Source organism: Vidua chalybeata, chromosome 2 (genome assembly GCF_026979565.1).
Source record: "Vidua chalybeata isolate OUT-0048 chromosome 2, bVidCha1 merged haplotype, whole genome shotgun sequence".
NCBI lineage: Eukaryota > Metazoa > Chordata > Aves > Passeriformes > Viduidae > Vidua > Vidua chalybeata.
The window spans coordinates 94,554,143-94,573,742 of record NC_071531.1 but is presented as its reverse complement, the minus strand read 5'-3'; the positions used below and the strand labels follow the sequence as shown (position 1 = coordinate 94,573,742).

The 19,600-nt window shown below is 35.1% G+C and overlaps 1 protein-coding gene across 2 annotated transcripts in view; it reads right to left on the bottom strand.

Annotated features, from left to right (window-relative positions):
* The window catches only part of NBEA (neurobeachin), a 454,830-nt gene that overhangs the window by 361,617 nt on the left and 73,613 nt on the right, over positions 1-19,600 (bottom strand). For both annotated transcript variants that reach the window (XM_053932002.1, XM_053932009.1), the window contains exons 2-5: positions 15,220-15,451; positions 8,662-8,762; positions 8,316-8,411; positions 5,774-5,895 (exon numbers count right to left, since the gene is read on the bottom strand). In XM_053932002.1, coding sequence (XP_053787977.1) covers positions 5,774-5,895; positions 8,316-8,411; positions 8,662-8,762; positions 15,220-15,451 — 551 coding nt within the window. The remainder of the gene's footprint in view (positions 1-5,773; positions 5,896-8,315; positions 8,412-8,661; positions 8,763-15,219; positions 15,452-19,600) is intronic.

Genomic DNA, 19,600 nt, shown 5'->3' with positions numbered 1-19,600 from the left:
CTTTGAAAATATGAGAAAAAACCTACTAATTTTGAGTATTTGTACAGTCCTGTAGCCTGCTAATTAATACCTTCTCATTCTCTTAATGTAGCTAACTTATGAAATAATTTTATGTTAGTGAAATAATACTTTAAATGGTTTCCTTGTTGCAACATTTTCTTCAAACACTTTTACTATTTTTTTCCTAGAAATATTAAGAAATGAAAGGTACATGCAAACACTAAGTTCAAATTTTATCTTCCTTAACAGCTGCTGAAAAGTATATTTTTAGTCTACCCTACAAATATTTGGTATAGATTTTTACATGGAAAAATTTTCACATTTGTGGAACTTATTCAATCTTCAGAAACCTACAGTTAAATCAATGTGCATTACTTAAGGAGAAATCAGATTTTTATCTTTGCTCATTGTCAAAAAAATAGTTGATAAACCATGACCTTTTAAAAAAATAAACTCTTTACATTGTAGGTGTTGTGATTATACCCTGAGGTGATCAGGGCTTAGACACTCAACTCCCATGAAGGCATTTGTAAAGGAGGTAAAAAAAACACATTCAAATTCTCAGATTATAGAAAGCCACTTTTGTTGTATTGAATTAGGATACTTTTATTTAATTTTAAAAAGAGAGTAAACAGAATAGGTGTAATAACACCTATAGATGATTTTTCCGCACCCTAATGAATCCTTGCACAGCAGTTCCTACTTCCAGTAGTATATATTTTTTTTCCAAATTCAGACTGTGTCTTCCTCATTCATTCATCTGCTTCTCTACATTGTACACAGTTTTCTCTCCCCCCAAGCTGCTGTGCTGAAAAGGAGCATTATTCCCTTGCACAGCCTTTAATAAGGACTTCCAGAGAACCCTCTTTGCAGAAAAAAAAAACCAAAAAAAACCCCACTTCTTTAATAAATGTAAAATGTCCTCTCTAAATAAACCTAAGATATAACCCAAGAATGAAGAGAAATATTACACGTAGTCCATTATCACTGACCGCAAAATTGAAAACAATTTATAACACTGCCATTCCTTTGCATCTTTTGAAGACTATTTTTAACCTGGATCATTCCAATGATCCGGCTTCCACAATAACCCTACAGGCAGCTCTACCCCTCAACAAAAGGAGCAGTGAACAGCCTCATGGAAGAATAACACTCACACACATAATCTGCATTACCCATATACAAAACCTGCACAACCACAGCATTGAATTTAGTGCAATAAAATGAAGGTTAAAAAACTTAAAATACAGCTTTCACAATAAGAGCTACTGAATGTGTTGTGAGATAGTTTCAGACTTTGATTTATCTCCTTAGGACCTTATGCCATTCAAATAACTTTTCTGCAGGTAACTGCAACACTCACAATGCCAAATCTGTTTCTCAGCAATGCAAGTCATCTCTAAAATGGTCTAAAATGGTTTCGTTTAACAGAATCCCATTCTGAAGAAGACAGAAATTCACCACGTTCTGACAGTGTTGTATTTGATTAGAGATGTCAAATATAATAGTTTTTTTTAAATTACGAACAGCCAACCGTTGTAAACATCAACGTTTTTACACGATAAAACATTATTACCACTGTATAAAATGCATCCTAATACTTTGAACAAGAGCTAGAAAGCATTATGAAATAAAGAATATCTCTCGAAGAAATGTCTAAATCTTTCAAATTTTCTCCTTTTCTATCCTTATTGGTTACTGGGCTGATTTTATCTCCATTATGTTCAAATCTGACTGTTCCTGATATTTTAAACATTGAGTTGTCCTTAAGCGTGTAACTTCCTGGAGTTCAGCACACGAACATGAGAAACAATGAAATAATGAAAACTGCTCATTTCTTAACAAGGCTCTTTCCCTTGCAATATAATGAATGATTTTATAAACATGAAACTTAGCCAAGATTTTACTTTTTTTCCTCCAAATTAATTAGATTTTTAATACAAGAGTAGTTAAGAAAATGAGTATTCAAATGTGTTCTGTTTACCTCAACATTATACTATATAATTTTAATCTTGACATATTCTTTCTCGCCAAAGGTAATGTAGACTAAGACTGGTCTCTAGGATACTCCAAAGTTCTCTTACCAATTACCTACATGTGCAGAACTAGCCACATCCAAAGATGGCAAGCATGGAGACAACAAGAGCAGTACCATCAACAGCCATATGGTTTTATGAGCCTTAAATAACCTCCCATAGCAGCTGGAACACAATTTTACTACAGTTTGTTCATATAACCTTTACAATTATGTTTCATTTCAGCCAGTTTCTCCAAGCAGCTATTGAATGTTATTACACTTCCATACCAAGAGTATTCTTCCTTCCACCAGTGGAACTGTTTAGTGATTCCATTTTCTTTAGCTTAGGATATTATGAGCAATTTAACATATGATCATAGTACCGATATTGAGAAGATATGAATTGATTCTTGCCTAAAAGGTGTGTGTGAAATTTGCTTTCTACTAATTTTAGAATTCCACTATAGGCTTTTGCAACTGTTCTGCATTATGTTTTTTACTATAAGCCCTAGAGAAGGTCCGAAAATACTAGACAGCTAGATTTCCCTGTCTCTACATCTGTAAAACTAAAATGTAGAACAGTTTCAGAAATTTTAGCCATTCTTCCATTTAATGGTTGTGGAAGCATTTGGACTTTTTAGGGACAAAAAGGAATGATAACATACCAGCCTCAGTTCACCTTCTAATTCTTTAAAAAAAAAAAAACAAAAAAAAAAAAAAAAAAAAACAAAAAAAAAAAAAACAAAACCCCCCAAAAAACACCACCTCGAGAAATATCTCTTAGTATCTGGATTGCTCACATGTAATTCCAGGCCTTAATTATGTCACCCATCTGTTTTTTTAGCAGGAACAAGTAAAGTGATTTAGGGGATAGAGGATTCCCAGTTTAGTGTGCTTAAGGTTAGCCCTAAATATCTAAATTTGCAGGGTCTTTATGACAAAGAACCTATACCTTATTTTTAAAGAAACATTTCCAACAATCTTTTAAAGTATGATAAGGAATATTATTATTACTATTATTATTATTACTTTATTATTTCTTATAAATTTGATAATAACCATAGTACTGTGAATCTAAAAGTCTGAATTTTCTGATTTTGCAGTCTCAGATTAAAAAAAAAATTAATTCATTCTAAAATGTGTTTTCCAAGGGACAGTTCACTCCCAAGTATTTTCCGAATAGTACCAGTTTTTCCCATGGTCTCTTAAAAGAAGTAGAAAGTCATAATTGTAAATTACATTCCAATAATGCTTTTGGCAATTATTATCATCTCTGTTTGTTCAGACTATCCTTAAAAAGATCACATTAGCTCTTTCAGCTAGGGCAATGAAAATGGATTTTATAGTCAGTTGGTAACCTACAACAATCCTTAACATCCTGCTGTAATTCCTGCTTTCTAACATATAGCTATTCATTCCATAAGCATGGCACCCATTATCCACTCACTGCTAGATATATGATGTCGGCTGGCTTATACTGAAATTTCTGCCACAGAATTCTTAACCTTACCCTTTGAATTTGACTGCTCTGCCTTGTTGTTATTTATTGTTCATGCAAGTGTCACACTTCTAATTTTCTTCCAGGATTGTCACACTCATTTATAATTGGTAAGATAGCTACAATACTGTTCCAATATACAAGTGTTAATAGACTGTCAGCAGCTGCCCAACACCATACTCCGAGATATTTAAAATTACTTTTTTTAGAAAAAAACAAGCTGGCATACAGTTCTTGAAGCATGTCACTAATAACAGAACAGCGGCAAATTTCCCTCATATCTGGCAAATGTGAAAGCATTTCTTTGCTTCCCTTCTCCATTTTTAAGAATAGATCCAGGTTAAGTGCTGGATTCTGCACCTAGGATGAGGAAACCCTGGATGGAAAAACAGACTGGGAAATGAAATGTTAGAAAGCAGTGCCATGGAAAGGGCCCTGGGTGTCCTGGTTGGTGGCAAATCAAGTATGAGTCAGCAGTGCCCTGGCAGCCAGGAGGTCCAGGCGTGCCTTGAAGTGCACCAGGCACAGCATCGCCAGCTGGGCAAGGGAGCGGATTGTCCCACTCTGCTCTGAGCTGGGGTGGCCTCACCTTGAGTGCTGGGGGCAGTTTTAGGCACCAAAATATTAAAAAGACATTAAACTATTGGAGAGTGGCTGAAGGAGGACCATAAGAATGGTGAAGGGCCTGGGGGCGAAGTTGTATGAGAAGCAGCTGAGGTCACTTGGTCTGTTCAGCCTGGAGGAGAGCTCATTGAAGTGACAACTTCCTTGTGAGGAGAACAGGAGGGGCAGGCACTGATTTAAACTCTCTGGTCACCAGTGTCAGGACCCAAGGGAACGGCCTGAAGTTGTGTTGGGGAAGGTTTAGGTTGGATATTAGGAAAATGTTTATCACCCAGGTGTTGCATCCTGGGATTGGGTTTTAGGAGTTCTTATTTGTGTTAGCTAGCCAAGTCCTGTGTACCCCCATGCTTCCCCCATGTTGTTCCCCCCCTGCCCCTCGCAGTTTCCGGCCCCATGCTGCCTGCCGTTGGGCTTTCCCCTTTGCTGCTCCTGTGACCACTCCCCAGTCCGGCCTCGGGAAACCCCATGTCTGCCGCCCCATCCCCACGATCCCACTCAGCCTGAGGCTCAGTGTCTGCCCCTGCGGAGTTCTCTGGTTGGTCGCTGTCCTACGTCATCATCGCGTCACTTGCATGGATTGGGGGACGGCGTCTGCCCTCCCTATCACATCCCCTATATCATCCCGCTCACTCCCGGGTCCCGCCGCCATTCCCCCGACATGGAGTGGGAAGCGTGGGTCGCTACCCCCCCACTGCAGCTCTCAGCGACAATAAAGCTTTCCTGCCCTCCTTATGGGTGATCTGGACATTCCTTCCCTCTTTGTCTCGGATCCCGTAGCGCGGGTGACAGAACCCGGCAGACCCTGACCCGCGTGCCGGTGCCAGCGGCACGTGGGAGAGAAGTGGCAAACCCGGAAGTCCGGGGGGAGGCGGCGCCGGTGGGCATCAGAGCTGCCCCAGACTGGGGAGAAAGAGAGAACGCCGCACCCAGGGGGTTGTTGGGCACTGGAACAGACTCCCCAGGGAAGTGGTCACAGCACCAAGCCTGACTGAGTGCAAGAAGTGTTTGGACAATGCTCAGAGGCACATGGCGTGATGGCGTGGTCCTGTGCAGGGCTGAGTTGGACTCAATGATCCTGATGGGTCCCTTCCAACTCGACACATTCTGCGATTTCCTTCTGAGATTGGTATATTCAATTTCTTTCATAAGTGTTACATTGACATTAAATTTTCATATTTTTGGGGAACCAGTCATCAGTTAGCCATTTTTATATCCATAGATCTACTTTCTACTACCTTTAGCTAATGTGCAAACTGTGCACTATGAGTTTAACAGATTTATTTTGTAGTACTGACCTCAGCTGAGAATCCTTACCACTGACCAGATAATATGACAACATTCTCCATTTAAAGCTCTAAGAAATAATATATTTTAGAATTCCTAAAGAAACTACAACACTAGATTTTATGGTTTATCTATGAGGCACATGTCTTGAATCCATGGATTTCTGAATCACAAGGCAAAAAGGACAGATGGTTTTCTAAGAATTTGTATACAGTGAGCAGCCATTAAAATCTTCAGATATTTGGCAGGGGCAGGGGGAAAGCATGTCAGGGACTAAAAATAATGAGAAAGATTAACTGTTAGTTAGGAAGCCAGAACAAACCATAACTGCAGTATTATAAGCTACTTACCAATAGAGATAGGGTTTATCCTTATCTACATTGATATTGTTTAGTGGATCCATACGAAACCAGGTATTAAGAGTAAACCCATTTTGATAAGGCCACTTAGCAATAGGAGGCAATGCAATTGCCTGGAAGGAGGGAAGAAAAAAAAGAAACAAATTATTAGTTTTTTGAGAAATACTGTTAAAAGTAATACCTTTCTAAAATCCTGTATCATTCTAGATCTGTAGATCTGCTTTAACTTTCAAATATGAAATACAGAAAAAATAGTGCTTTTGAATTAATGCATTACTTTTCTATCTATTTTAAAATAATTTAACTTTTAACTAGATAAATTCTATTAATAGAGGACAAAATTAAATTTGTGAATGGGCAATATTAAGAGAACAAAAAGAAAAATTACTTCTTCAGAAATTAAACTATAAATTCAGCTTCTAACAGTTATTAATCTCATCAAAAAACTTACATATAAAACCAAATTAATCAACACATCATAAAGTAGAGATTCATTATTAAAAATAAAACTAATCATTTCAAGGAACACCTTTGGGATATGGCTTCTGCCTCCTGAGAGGCAGTTTCCTGCCTGAAGCAGAAGAGCTGCTTGATGACGAATGGGAACAACACCTGGGAGTGGTACTATCACCAAGCACAAAGTGTCCTGGACTTCAGTCACAATTGTAGTGACTAACATGCCACCTGCACAGACTGGTAGAGATGTAATACAGTACTGGGAAGAGCCCTGCAGCTGGGAAAATGAAGCAGCTCTCAGCAGCATATCTGTAGACTCGGCTCCTTCATACTGCCACTGAAGTCCTGGATATACAAGAAGCATGCACTTAACTTTAAAGAGAGCCAACCTGAAATTTATCATGCTGATTAAAAGTTAAGCTGTTTCTCTGTCTGATGTCAACTTTGTGGATCACACCTGAATATAAACTCAGTGCTAGTGAACTAGGTCCTGTCCAGTCTCTTTCTTCTAAAGAAGTCCTTTGGCTTTTGGGTAATTTTTTAAATTTCTGCCCATGGTCCACTTCAGAGGATGTATCCTCTCCAGACCTTCATAGTGCAATCCAAAATGCATTAAAAAATAAGTGTAAATTTGAAACTTATATTTCTTTATTTACAGGTGTGCAGTTCATCATGAGTAGTATGTGAAATAAGATCCTGGAAGAATCAAAGGAAAGAGACTGCATTTCAATCAAGAACTCCTGTTATTGATGCACATCTTTGGACAAGAAGGAATATTTGAAATTCTTCTCTAAAACCTTTTTTTTCAACCTCTGATAAAAAATTAAATTTAAGAAAGAAATTTCATCAGGGTTTGCCTCTGAAGCTCGGAAATGTCAAAGCAGTATATGTCACTGTAGACATTCATATTCTGCAACACCTGTCTTGCTGGTGCATGTATTTGTAAGAGATGTTAATTTTAATGTGCTTTTAATTTAGCAGGAGATAATGAAACTTTCTCTTTCAAAACTTATAAATTAATTCTTTACACAATCCACCCTATGCATTTTGCTGACACATCTGTTTAAAAGGCTGGATATCAAACAAGATCAAAGACCTAATCTAGCAAAAAATAACCCAGGTGTAAAACAGTGATTATCAGCCAGTTTACTTCCCAGATGCAATCTGCTACTCTGACAAGTCTGTTCACAAGGAATGGATGTAGCAGTTTGTGCTTAAAGAAAATTATCAGTGCCATTGGCAGATGAAGCGCAGGTAGAGCAGCCTTCATGCACTAGCATGAGAAAACAGGAGTCTCAGGATTATTTTCTGTTAGAAGATTGCACGTTCTACCTGAGCATATACCTACCATTCCATACCAGAATGGAACTGTACCTCAGATTTATGTATTCCCCATGTTAACCATTTGTATTTACTCTCACAATAATCTATAAATCTCTACACAATACTTTAATTTATTTGTAGGGTTTGTTTTTTTTTTTTGTTTTTTTTTTTTTTTTTTTTTGTTTTTGTTTTGTTTTGTTTTGGGTTATTTTTTGAAAGTAAAAAAATAATCCATGCAGTGAATGGAAGAGAGAATATCTACTTGGGAAGGTTTGGAAAGGATTATCATTTCACCATTGTAAATTATCTCCACTGCCTTCATGGAAAAGAAACAGTTGATGGAATTCAGAGAAAATGAAACCTTTATAATAAAATTTATGACTAAGCAGGCACTGTAAACTGTGATGATATGGACAAGTTCAATTCTTGATTTTTCTCAACTCTCTCCTTTATATAATATGGATTACATTATTCTAATGAAATAGCTCTGTTCTTTGGAATTTTCAGGTTTCTCTTTCACAGTAACTTCCTTAGACCAAAATCTGCTGCTTGATATTCCATCCTCACAAGAGTAACTTCTCAACAACACAGCTACCTTGTAAGTCTGTGAAAGGCAATGTCTACAGTACTCAAACATGTATTTCCCCTCTCATTTCCTTTTCAAGAATTTCTGAAACCAAATGAAGGGAAATGCAAATGAGGAGTTAGCTATTTATTTGTTCCTGAAATTGTAGAATTTTGGTTGAGAACTTACTGCAGCACTACAGCCTGGGAAGTTGAAAAAGGTATCAGGCCCATGTCTCTGTGGCATCTGATTAAGGACTGATAATAATTTAACTGCATGTCTTGGCTGTGAAAAAAAGAAAATTGCACAAAAGTCAATACAACCATTTTTGTACTCTCTAGGCTACAATGGAAAGTGGACAGTTTTCAAACAACAGAACAAATTAATTTTAAAATAGTTAGCAAAAATACTTCTTGAACATATGTTCAGTCAACTTGAGAAAACAAATTCAAGTTCATATGTCCCAGGAGACAGTTTATGTTAACTTCAGTCTCTAATGGAATGATACTTAATGCTTTATCTGATCACAGCTTACCCAGATTCCATTTTCCCCTCGAAGCATGCTGAACAAAAGCTTCAACTCCTTGACAGTGATGCTGTAGCTGGCAAGAACCCCCAACATATCAACTAGGAGATCTTCAAAGGAAAATAAAGTTATTCTGAACTCTGAATTTCATTGTTTTGATAAACACAAAAAAAAAAAAAAGCTGAAAAAATTAATACCTTTAAAAGTAAGTGTATCCACATATTCTAAAAATCCAAGTTACTTATATTGAATATTTTACAAAGGATTTCATGTTAAATTTTGCATCACACTTTCAAAAAAGCATTACAGTTATGGAGCATTAATTCTTCCCATTTCACAACATGCATCACATATTATAAAATTCCTGCTATATATTTTTAGGATAAGAGCTCCTTCTTTCCTCTGAGGTTAGCATTTTTCCAAAAATTTTGACCTAAAAGATGCTTTACATTAACCTAAACCTAGCATTTTATACTATAATTTGTATCATTCCCCCATTTTTGCTACAGTGATAATGCTTCTGACCTTTACTGTAATGAAAGGCCAGGGGAAAATAAAAGTAAAACAACACCTGCCGCTGGCCCCTGCTAAAAAACCTAAACCAACAAAAACCCCACAAAATCAATCAAACAAAAATTCAACAAACAAACCAAACAAGAGCAAAACAAAACAAAAAACCAACCAACCAAACAAACAAAAAACACAAACAAACAAAAAAAGGAAATCAAACAAACAAACAGAAATCATAGCAAGAAAATAATTAAAGAGCACAATAAAAAGAAGGGATCAAAATTGCTAACAGGATTATGGAATACAGCTTTCATTACAGTATCTCAAAACCCATAAGCTTTTACAGTAAGAACATTAAACAGAGTCTTCCTTTCAGAGACTATTAGGTTTAAAAATACTTATTTAAAACCCCAGAATTTCATTTTAAGAATTTGTTAGCTTGTGGGATGCTGAACCTTTTCTTATACTCCACACTTTTTTTCTGAAATAAAATGGACTAATAAGAATTAGAACTTGCTCTGGCAGGAGGTAAACCAATTTGCTCATATTCACAGATGAGGCATAAGAATGTAATTCAAAGATCAAGCAATGAAGTCCAGAGTTTTCAAAACAAAAGAGCTATGACAAGACAGAATCAGCATTGACACATTGTCCTCATCTGTTCAACAATCATGGAATTCCTCCACCCCCTCCTGCCTCCTTGCTAAAACTTGTAGAAGACATAACTTTCTACAGATAAGTTTACATTTTACTGTAGGACTGCATGTTATCCTTGGTCATTAGTGAAAGGATGACTCTTACAGGTGCTGACAAAGAGTAGTTTTCAGGAGAAACAATTCTTTCCAAAGACATTTCACATTCATATTTTGTTTTAAAACAAATTTTCTCATTGCATATATATTATTCTCATACATATATGGTTTTGAGCAAAAGCATTAATATTTATTTAGCTTTTTCCACAATTAAACTACCTTCTAATCCTTAGCAAGCAAAAGGCATGTGTGAAAAAATGACACATAATTGAATTTACAGAAGACATAGTAAATTGTTTAGTGAGTGAAATTGCATATCAGGAAAGACAAAAGAAAAGCATTTGCAACTTAGCAGACATTCTGACCATAAATTCTGAATATAGTCCTAATCTCCAAGTATAGATTTTTTCCCCTCTCTCATTTCTTTAATCTTCCCTTCAAAAAGAGTGCCACATAAATTTGTGAGAGAATTAGGGAAAACAAAATACACCTAAGAAAAATAAATGCATTTTCTTTCATGGTGGTGAATTCTATGACTCAGCTCCCCTAGTACCTGCCCCCTTCACTGTGGTATCCAGCCTGCGATGTAAAGCTGGCACATCCTGTGCATGATCAGAAACTGGGAACAGACACAGTTAACACTCAGAAAAGGAAATAAACACACGTGAATACTAATCTTTGGCTGAGAATTTCCCAATTCCTATTTTGTAGTTTCAGCTTTCTTTTCAGATCAAGGGACTGCAAATTTTGCTTCCTTTACAGAGAAAAAATGTTGTGCAGAAGCAAAGTTGTCTGATGAAAATCGGAACACTACTAAAAAAATATCTTGTAATATAGAGAAAAAATTGCAAACAAATACAGTCAAACACAGAAATAATTGGCAAGTTTTCAAAATCACTGAACATGTGCTGCTTTATTTCATTGTTATTGCCCTGTACTACCTTATGGCACAGAAAAATTCTTATTTTGACTGAAGGTGTGGGTAACCTACAGGCATTAGAAATACATATTTATAAATAATGAATTAAACATTGATGGAGAGAAACAAAATAAGCTCCCTAATTATGTAACTGGGTAAAACAATGACCTGGAAGATTGAAGCCCAGTAGGTAACAAGAAAAGATAAAGCAAACAACATCTGTAGAAGTTGAAGCACTTAAGGATATTTAAAGGTTTCTGTTTCAACATAAAAACTTAACTATTACATAACTTTATTCATGCTTATTAGAAATCTCATAAAAGAGTCAGTCCCATCTGGTTTATAAATCCTAGTAATCCACTCATCTATAAATGGACAAAGGTCAGAAAGCATACTACATCTGGACTTTCTAAATGTCTACTTTTTTTTAATATTAAATAAGATTACATATATAACTGAAATCCATGATCTCATTTCAGAAACAAGATTGTATATTACAAAATTAAGTCCAGAAGGAGAAAACAGGCAGTTTGTCATTTTTAATGTATTTCTAATTTATATTAATGGCACCTTCTGAATACTTTCACATTAAGCAGTTTTCATATGATCTATAAATTAACCTTTAAAGAATGCTTTATTCAGTCACTTAATATGAAAATGCAGTAGAAAAATGCCTGCCTGTCTTTCAAGTAACAATGCACATATATCAAAATGAAGGGTCTGGCATTAACTTTGGAAGACATATTAAACAGCATTCTAAAGAAAACTTCAGGAAACTACCCTCATGCCTCCTTAACCTCTTAATATTACAAGGCCATGAAATTGTGAATTTTAACCCCTGTTGGTGATGTAAATTAATTTTTACAGGTTGCAATCAAGAATGTGATAATTCTGCAGTTTTTCTTACGGAATGGGTTGAAAGAGGAAAGCTTGTTAACAGCCCATTAATGACAGAACAGTCAAAACCCAACATTGTGGCTTGAAAACTAGGAACTGTTTCAGTGCTTAAGAATTCAGTCCCAGAAGTTTTAGAACAATTACCTACATCATCACAACATAACTGTGAGGAAAAAGATGGGACTTAGGTGAGACATATCCACTCTCTATGAGTTCAGGTTACTCTCTCATCCATCGTTCAGACCTCTGAGATGGGACTACAGACACACTATCCCAAAGAGTCCCTCAAAGCAGGTGATCTGCTTCACTACTCATCACCTGGAAACAGAGAACCGCAAGAAGTGAGTCCCTCAAGGAAGATTCTGTGCAAGTGTTTAAAAAAAAGCACTAATCTTCTATGAAAATATTTTCTCCTTAACTATTGATAACATGGCTGACCATTCCCTATATTAGTATAACAGATTGTCACAGTACAAAGATTTTTTTGAAAGGTGGTGCTTCTGGAAAACAATTTGAGCCCATTTGGGTTGCCATTGAGACTTTCAAAAAGATTAAGCTTTTATTCCTCACCACAGAATCTGTAAAACTGCATGAAGTTAGATATTTAAAGTACTCAGAACCTCATGAATCTGAGAGTCTCCATCTAAACAGACAGAAAAATTCTTCTCGTTGCAAAAATTTGGGTACATGTTTATTTGCTGCTCTCTTACTATCATAAAATCATAGAAGAGTGGCTTCAGATTTAGACTGGTCCTGAAAGTGAGCTATGAGAACATAAAACAGATATTATTGCCTGTCTTGTCTATTTAAACCTTATCTAGGTCCAATCAAAATGTTTCACAAAGGAACAAGTGAGATGACCTAAAAACAAATGGGCAACTCCCAGAGAAGCAAATTACCAAAAAAAAAAAAAAAAAAAAACCCCAAAAAAAACCACCCCAACAAAAAAAACCCAAAAAAACCCAAAAAAACAAACAAAAAAAAAAAAAAAAAAACCAAACAAAAAAAAACCAAACAAAAAAAAAAACCCAAAAAAAAACAACCCACCAACCAAAAAAAACCAGAAAACCTGTACCCTTTACAGATGATGATTCAAAACCTTGGGTTGACAGAGTACTAGCAACTGTTTTGGGAAAAAAGTGGTACTGACTTCCTAGAAGTAAAAATGAACACAGCTCTTGTTCAAAGTATCCTCCCTTTAATGTTAAAAATCATTTTAACACAAAATTTCTTATTTTATTCCCTGGCTTTGGGATGCTCATAGAAATATTTGAGGTAAAACTAGTCTACAATTATGACGTCAATATTTGCATAGGACATTAGGGAACACAGATACTGCATTAGTTGTCACTGATTTTGCTTAATATCGAAATAGTTATTACATGACCTTTTCTGTTACTTCTGACTTATTACCAATATTATTAGCACTTAGAAAAGGACACTAAGATGCCTACAGAAATCAAGAGATAAAAGTAAAATGATCAATTTGGTTGCTTCCATGTCTTATTCAAAAAAACCTCTCAAAAAATCATCTATTTACAGTTATCAGAGGAAAACCCTAGGAATCATGATTCTGTTCAATCCCTGATCATGATATACTTATATTCATGATACTTAGATAATTTGAAACACACTGCAAAGCTAAAATGTCATCAGAATTCCAATTTTCACTTTTGATTTTAAATTAAATATATATTCTATCCATGTAAGTATACCAAAGAACAAGCTTACTGAAGTTTTTTGTGCAGGTGGTCTCCTTCTGAAGCATTGTGTGACCACTCTCAGAAATAAGATCACTGAAGTAGATGATCCATTAGGTTGTTTTTTGTAAATTTACTATACCTGGTTTATATTAATATCTGTAAATTCAGAGTGATTTTTAAATTCCCAAATGCTCCTAAAATCCAGATCATATGCTCTTGATTTCTGACTTCTACAATTAACTAGGCAGTTAAAAAAAAAAAAAAAAAAACAACTCTCTAATGGAGGCACCATTACAGTCTTGTATGCCACATATACAACTTACAGGAGCTTAAATTGGACAAATTTTGTTGGTGTGATTACTCATGTAAGAACATTATCTCCATGAGTTAAACCCTGAAAGATTTTAGGATAGAAATTTTTGTTCTCATCATATAATGTGTTATATTTACCATGGAATATGAGAGTATCTTTACCTTTACACTATTCTGACATACCATACTTACAAATATTGTAAACAAAACATAGTTGGTGAAAATCATTATTTATGAATCTATTGGTCTGTTATACTTCAGTCTGAATTTCACTGTACAGTATTTAGCAAAACACTTTAAAATGATTTTAGCATTTAGAGATACATTCCTAAACAAGATGTTGATGATGTCTTGTTTTGAAACACAGAAGGCAGCTTTTCCAAATACTTAATATAGCAAACAAATTTATACTGAACATAAAAGAAAAAAGGACAATGAAAAAAATAATTCCTCAGTAATCTAGTTTTCATTCTATAGTTATCATCTTCTTGCTTTTTGTCTGAAATCCTTGCTAGTTTACTGTTCCACAAAACCTGTATATGTGTCAAGAATCAGATCATCAACTGAAATATTAGAATTACAGAAGGTAAAGCTATGAAATCTTTCAAAAATGCCTCACAATATAAGTATTCTACCATCAGTCAGATATTATATAATAATTAAGAACTTTGCTTTCACACTGTATTGAAAGAAACTGCCTAAGCTCCCCCAGGGAAAATAAATAGTAATCATATAAATCTCTTCAGGTGCCATATTTAAATGTGATGAGCAAACATGTTCTTTATCCAATTAATCAGGATTATAATCTGTACCCTGCTATGGAGAGGACGTAGTGTGGAATATCCTGAACTCCCACAAACATACCATGAAAGCCTTAACTGGGCAATAAATTCATCACTTATTTTCAGCAAACAAAGCAAGCATGCTATTTTTTTAATGCTGCAAAATGCTATAGCATGTTAATATTCACAAATGTAAAAAATTAAAAAGCATTATAGGGACCACAGGAATACATTATGGAATGATTGTTTAATGTAATCCATATGTCCAGCATGAAAACCTGTAAATAATATCTGTTATGCTGTCATATGAGGTTATGTTTAAAATGGATTTAGCAATTTTGACATCATGATTAAAAATCACTAATATATATAAAAACTAAAATATTGCCTTGTAGTTAAAAAGTCTAACATTGTTTCTAATTATTTTAATTTTTTTTATCATTAAGATAACAATATCTTCTCATATGAATTAACAACCAGTTATTTTATACAATGAATCTACAGAGATTTCAAACTAAGAATATATTTTTGTCATTTTCCTGAAATTAATAAATAAGTACTTCTGACTCAATAGCAGTACTAATAAAAACATCACTTTAAGTAAAAACCAAAACATCCCATGCCCTTCCATAATCACAAAGCATTGGCAAGTCAAGAATGCAATAATTATTTTATCAGTCGGCAATTTATACCTGCAATCATGTCGTCCACAGTACTCATCTTCAGCAGTACCTGTTCAATTAAGCCAACTTCTGTGCTAGTCTGTAAATTACGGACACTTTTACGCAGAATTGCAGTGAACATACTCCAGATTTCTGCTTGGCACGTTACATCACAGTGCTCCAAAAGCTCTGACATGCATGTAATGCTCTCTGCATCCTGGATTATAAAGTTCATCTCTAGATCAAATTCACCACCAACCAGCTAAAAAAGAAAACAAGAACAGCATTAAAGTGTGAAATACATAGTTTAGTGTCTCTCATACCTCCATTGTGACCAATACAGAAAATGTTTTACATGGTTAGAGAAGCAACTTTGATAAGAGAAAGTTACAGTTATGCTTTCTAAGAGTAAATTAACAATCATGCTATGCAAAACAAAGCTTGTAAAAAATATACACATTAGTATCATGAAACACTTCCTTCAGTTTTGTCACTGTGTTGAATATAGCATCTCAATAAAATAAAATCAAAATATATTTGAAGCATTCCTTCCTATGTAGTAATTGAAATGGTAGCATGGCCCAGACAGATAGATGTAGTGCAGAACCTGAAAAGCTCAAGAAGCAATAGAGGCTTTTCCACCATTCTCAGAAATTTGCTTACTCAATTAAAAAAAAGACACTGAAATTAACTTAGCTTTTTGTCCTGATATAAGCCAACATTTTCCCTTAGTTATGTGTTTGGAAGACCTTACTGCCTTTTCCATTGTCCCATCCAAACAGTCATGCCCCGAAAAATAACCACTCATCTGCTCTGGAGTAACACAGACATAAAAAATTTACATTATTATACCACACACCAGCTCATTGTGTGGTCAAGGAAACCTGCTGATTGGTGCAAGGGACAGACTGCACCCAGGAAAGGAGCAAGCACTCAGATAAGAAGTGAGTTAACAGCAGCACTGATGAAATGACAGCCTGACTCCTATCAATCCAGGTACTGGTAAAACACTGCCCCCAAAGTCTTAAGCTCCAATTAAATAGCACAAATACCAGGCATGTATTAGGAGTGAGAGAAAAGCAAACCAGTAAAAGAAGATGCAGTCAAGACCAAATTCTATCTTCAGGAATGGAATTCAACATTTTTGATCAGTTATTTGTGTAACTTAAAAAAGCTGAACTCAAGACAATCTACTAAACCAAATACGAAATTTAGCTTAAAGAAAACAAACCCCTTTTAATGACATAAACATCTTTCAGTTCTGAAGGAAACACAGCCTGACTCTCATGTATCCTACTTTATCCTAGTAACTTTGAAGAATTTTGAAAGTACCAGTGTGAAATTTCACAGAGTCATGGAATCAGAGCATGGCTTGGGTTGGAAGGGAACTTAAAGATCATCTTGTTCCAACCACACTGCCATGGACAGAAACCTTCCACTTGACCAAGTTACTCAGAGTCCCCTCCAGCCTTGGTCAATCTCTCTGGGCAACCTGTTTGAGTGCTTCATCACTCTCACAGTAAAGAATTTCTTCCTACTATCTAATCTAAACCTTCCCTCCTTCAGTTTAAGGCCTTCCCCCACAAACCTTATCAGTACATGCCCTTGTAAAAAATCCCTGTCCAGTTCTTTTTTAGGCTCTCTTTAAGTGCTATAAGGTCTCCCTGGAGCCTTCTCCTCTTCAGGCTGAACAAACCAACTCTCTCAGCCTGTCAGCAACACTAATTTCAGTAACTGTAAATATATTACACAAAATAATGGAATAAATTTATATTAAAATAATTCTAATATTTTTTGTTCTATTTGTTTAATGGAGTTATGTAATTAAAATTTCAATAACAAGTTTTAAATTAAAGCTATTCAAAGAATTATCTCTTATAAGTGCATAATTTCAACAGTCAATTTTAATAGAAGGCAAAGCTATGGCCTATTTAAAAGCAGTTGGTATTGACTTCAAATTAAACTCAAAAAAAATAAGCAAGTGGAAACTATGCAAACTTTTTTGGTGGCTAAGCCTACCCAAATATTCAAAGACTTCTTTCATATCCCATCTTCAGACAAATAATACAAGTAAGCAAGGACTAGCTTTGGCTTCCACCCTAATTTATACTTTGCATTCCCTTTCAAATTACTTTTTCCTCTATCAATTGGTTGCTAATATTAATTATAATTTTGTAACATAAAAGCTTCTAATATGCTAAATATATAAACTGACTACCTCCTTAGTTCTCCTGAGACATTTAATTACACTCAAATAAAAACTATTATCCTAATTATAATTGGTACTTTAATTTAAAACTTGTGACTGTATATCATATATTTGCATATTTGGTAAACACATAATGTGTACCAAAGGAAGCCAAAAAAATATCAAGATTAGAAGCACACTATTTCTGTGGTCATTCTTTAGAATGATGAAACAGTTTCATAGAGTTTTTACTCTTTTTTTAAGAAATCCAGGCAGAATTTTTATTTCTGAAACAGCAGCAACCTGTCCATACTTCATCAGCAATCTGCGTTGTTGTGTTTTCAGATATCTCTTCACCAGGATGTGCCTGAGATTATGTCAAAAACACACAGAGGTAAAACAGCCACCTGTAGAAGACAACCAATTGAGCTCTCTCAGATGACTATCCAAAGATGAAATTAAACACCTCCTGGAAGTGTTTACTTTCCTCCATTTCTTTCCACAGAGGAAATCTAGGATGAAAAATTGTATCTGCTGAGTCTTCATCACTGGATACATTCAAAAGCCATGTGGTCACAGATCAGGACCACTGGGCTTAGTTGGCCTCGCTTTTGCAAGAAGGTTGGATCAGAGAACCTCCAGACTTCTGTTTCAACCTCACAAATTCTGTGATAATATTTTGACAGGCTACCTTCAGACTAGATATGCTACCCATCATTTGGTTTTGATAAGTTTGACTTAAAAACAAGGAAAAAATTCAGTTATGCCTCAGTTGGAATGAAGATGTGCAATGCAGATTGATCCCCTTTCCTCCAACACTACCCACTGTAAACTTCTAGTTAATTTAAATTAATAAACTAATATAGAATAAGTAAAGCAGATGGAAATAATTCACTACAGACTAAAATAATTCAAACTGTATTTGCTTTCTAATGTAAATCAATATACTAATATGTAACAATTAAGAGACTGAAATGAAGCCCCTGTATCAGTCTGAAGTGACAGGATATTTCTGTACTATTAAAACCAAGACATCTTATTCTATAAAGCATCTCAGAAAATCTGCAACAAAAATACACTGAATGCTCATAAAATTGGTTCTATGGAGAATCTTCTCCTGGGCTACAGACTATCCAGCAGGTGCTACAATTATTCCGCTTGCACAATTGGCTATAAGAAATTTATAGCCCATCAGCCTGACTGCTTATTTCACCAAAGAAAACATGAAAATGCTCCTATTTGCCCTTATCTTCAGTTTAAGCATATTTTAGACAGCAAAAATTTTCATAATTATCATTAAAATCAACTTCCTTAGTAAAGGGAACAAATTAATGAACTAATTGACAATGATAGCAGCAATTCAGGAAGGTAGGGGGAGGTGACTTCTTTAAAGTAGTCATCCTAAATTCATGATGAATTAAAAATATTAACAGCTTTGATAAAAAGAAGTCTAAGATGACAAGGAAAAGCTAAACAAAAGTGAAGCAAGTATACAGAAATAAATGAACATGGTTAATTTGTGTTCGAAAAATAGACCAGGCATCTCTGCTTTAAAATGTGCACAATCAAATGGAATTCAGCAAATAAAAGAAGTAGAACATTCACTACAAAAAAAGTATCCTCTAACAACATTTCTGCAGGTGGATTTCCCAAGGAGGACTGTAGGTAAAGAGGAATAACCAGTCTCCACCACAACAGGGGGAGGTAACCAGCAGAGAAGCACAGTGACAATAAGCTGGTAATATGCTGACACCAATGAAAGGACCAACTTTGCTGAGTAGCCAAAAATTCATTAAATCCAGTTAAAAACCAACTGCTGAAATCTATAAAGATTTTTCTGATATCAACTGTCCAGGAAACAATGCTTAAAAAATCAAAATTAGTAAATGCAAACTAATTTAACATTATTATAGTTTTCCTCATGTGTACAAGACAACAGGCTCCAAAAGTCCGATATTATCATCCAGAAAAGAGATCTTGGATCTGGTGAGGGTGCTGCTTCTAAAAACTCTGCCATATTAAAAACTGCCAATAAACAACTAAATATTCATAATGAATTTACAGCTTTCTAAGTTGGGTAAAACTGTGGATGCAACACCATATACCAAAAAGTTAAATCATACTTTCAAAAATTAACATATTTTTAATATAGCTCCTGTAATAGACTTCTGTAATAAGACAGATTTCAGCTAGAGTACAACATGAACTCTTCGACAGAAATCC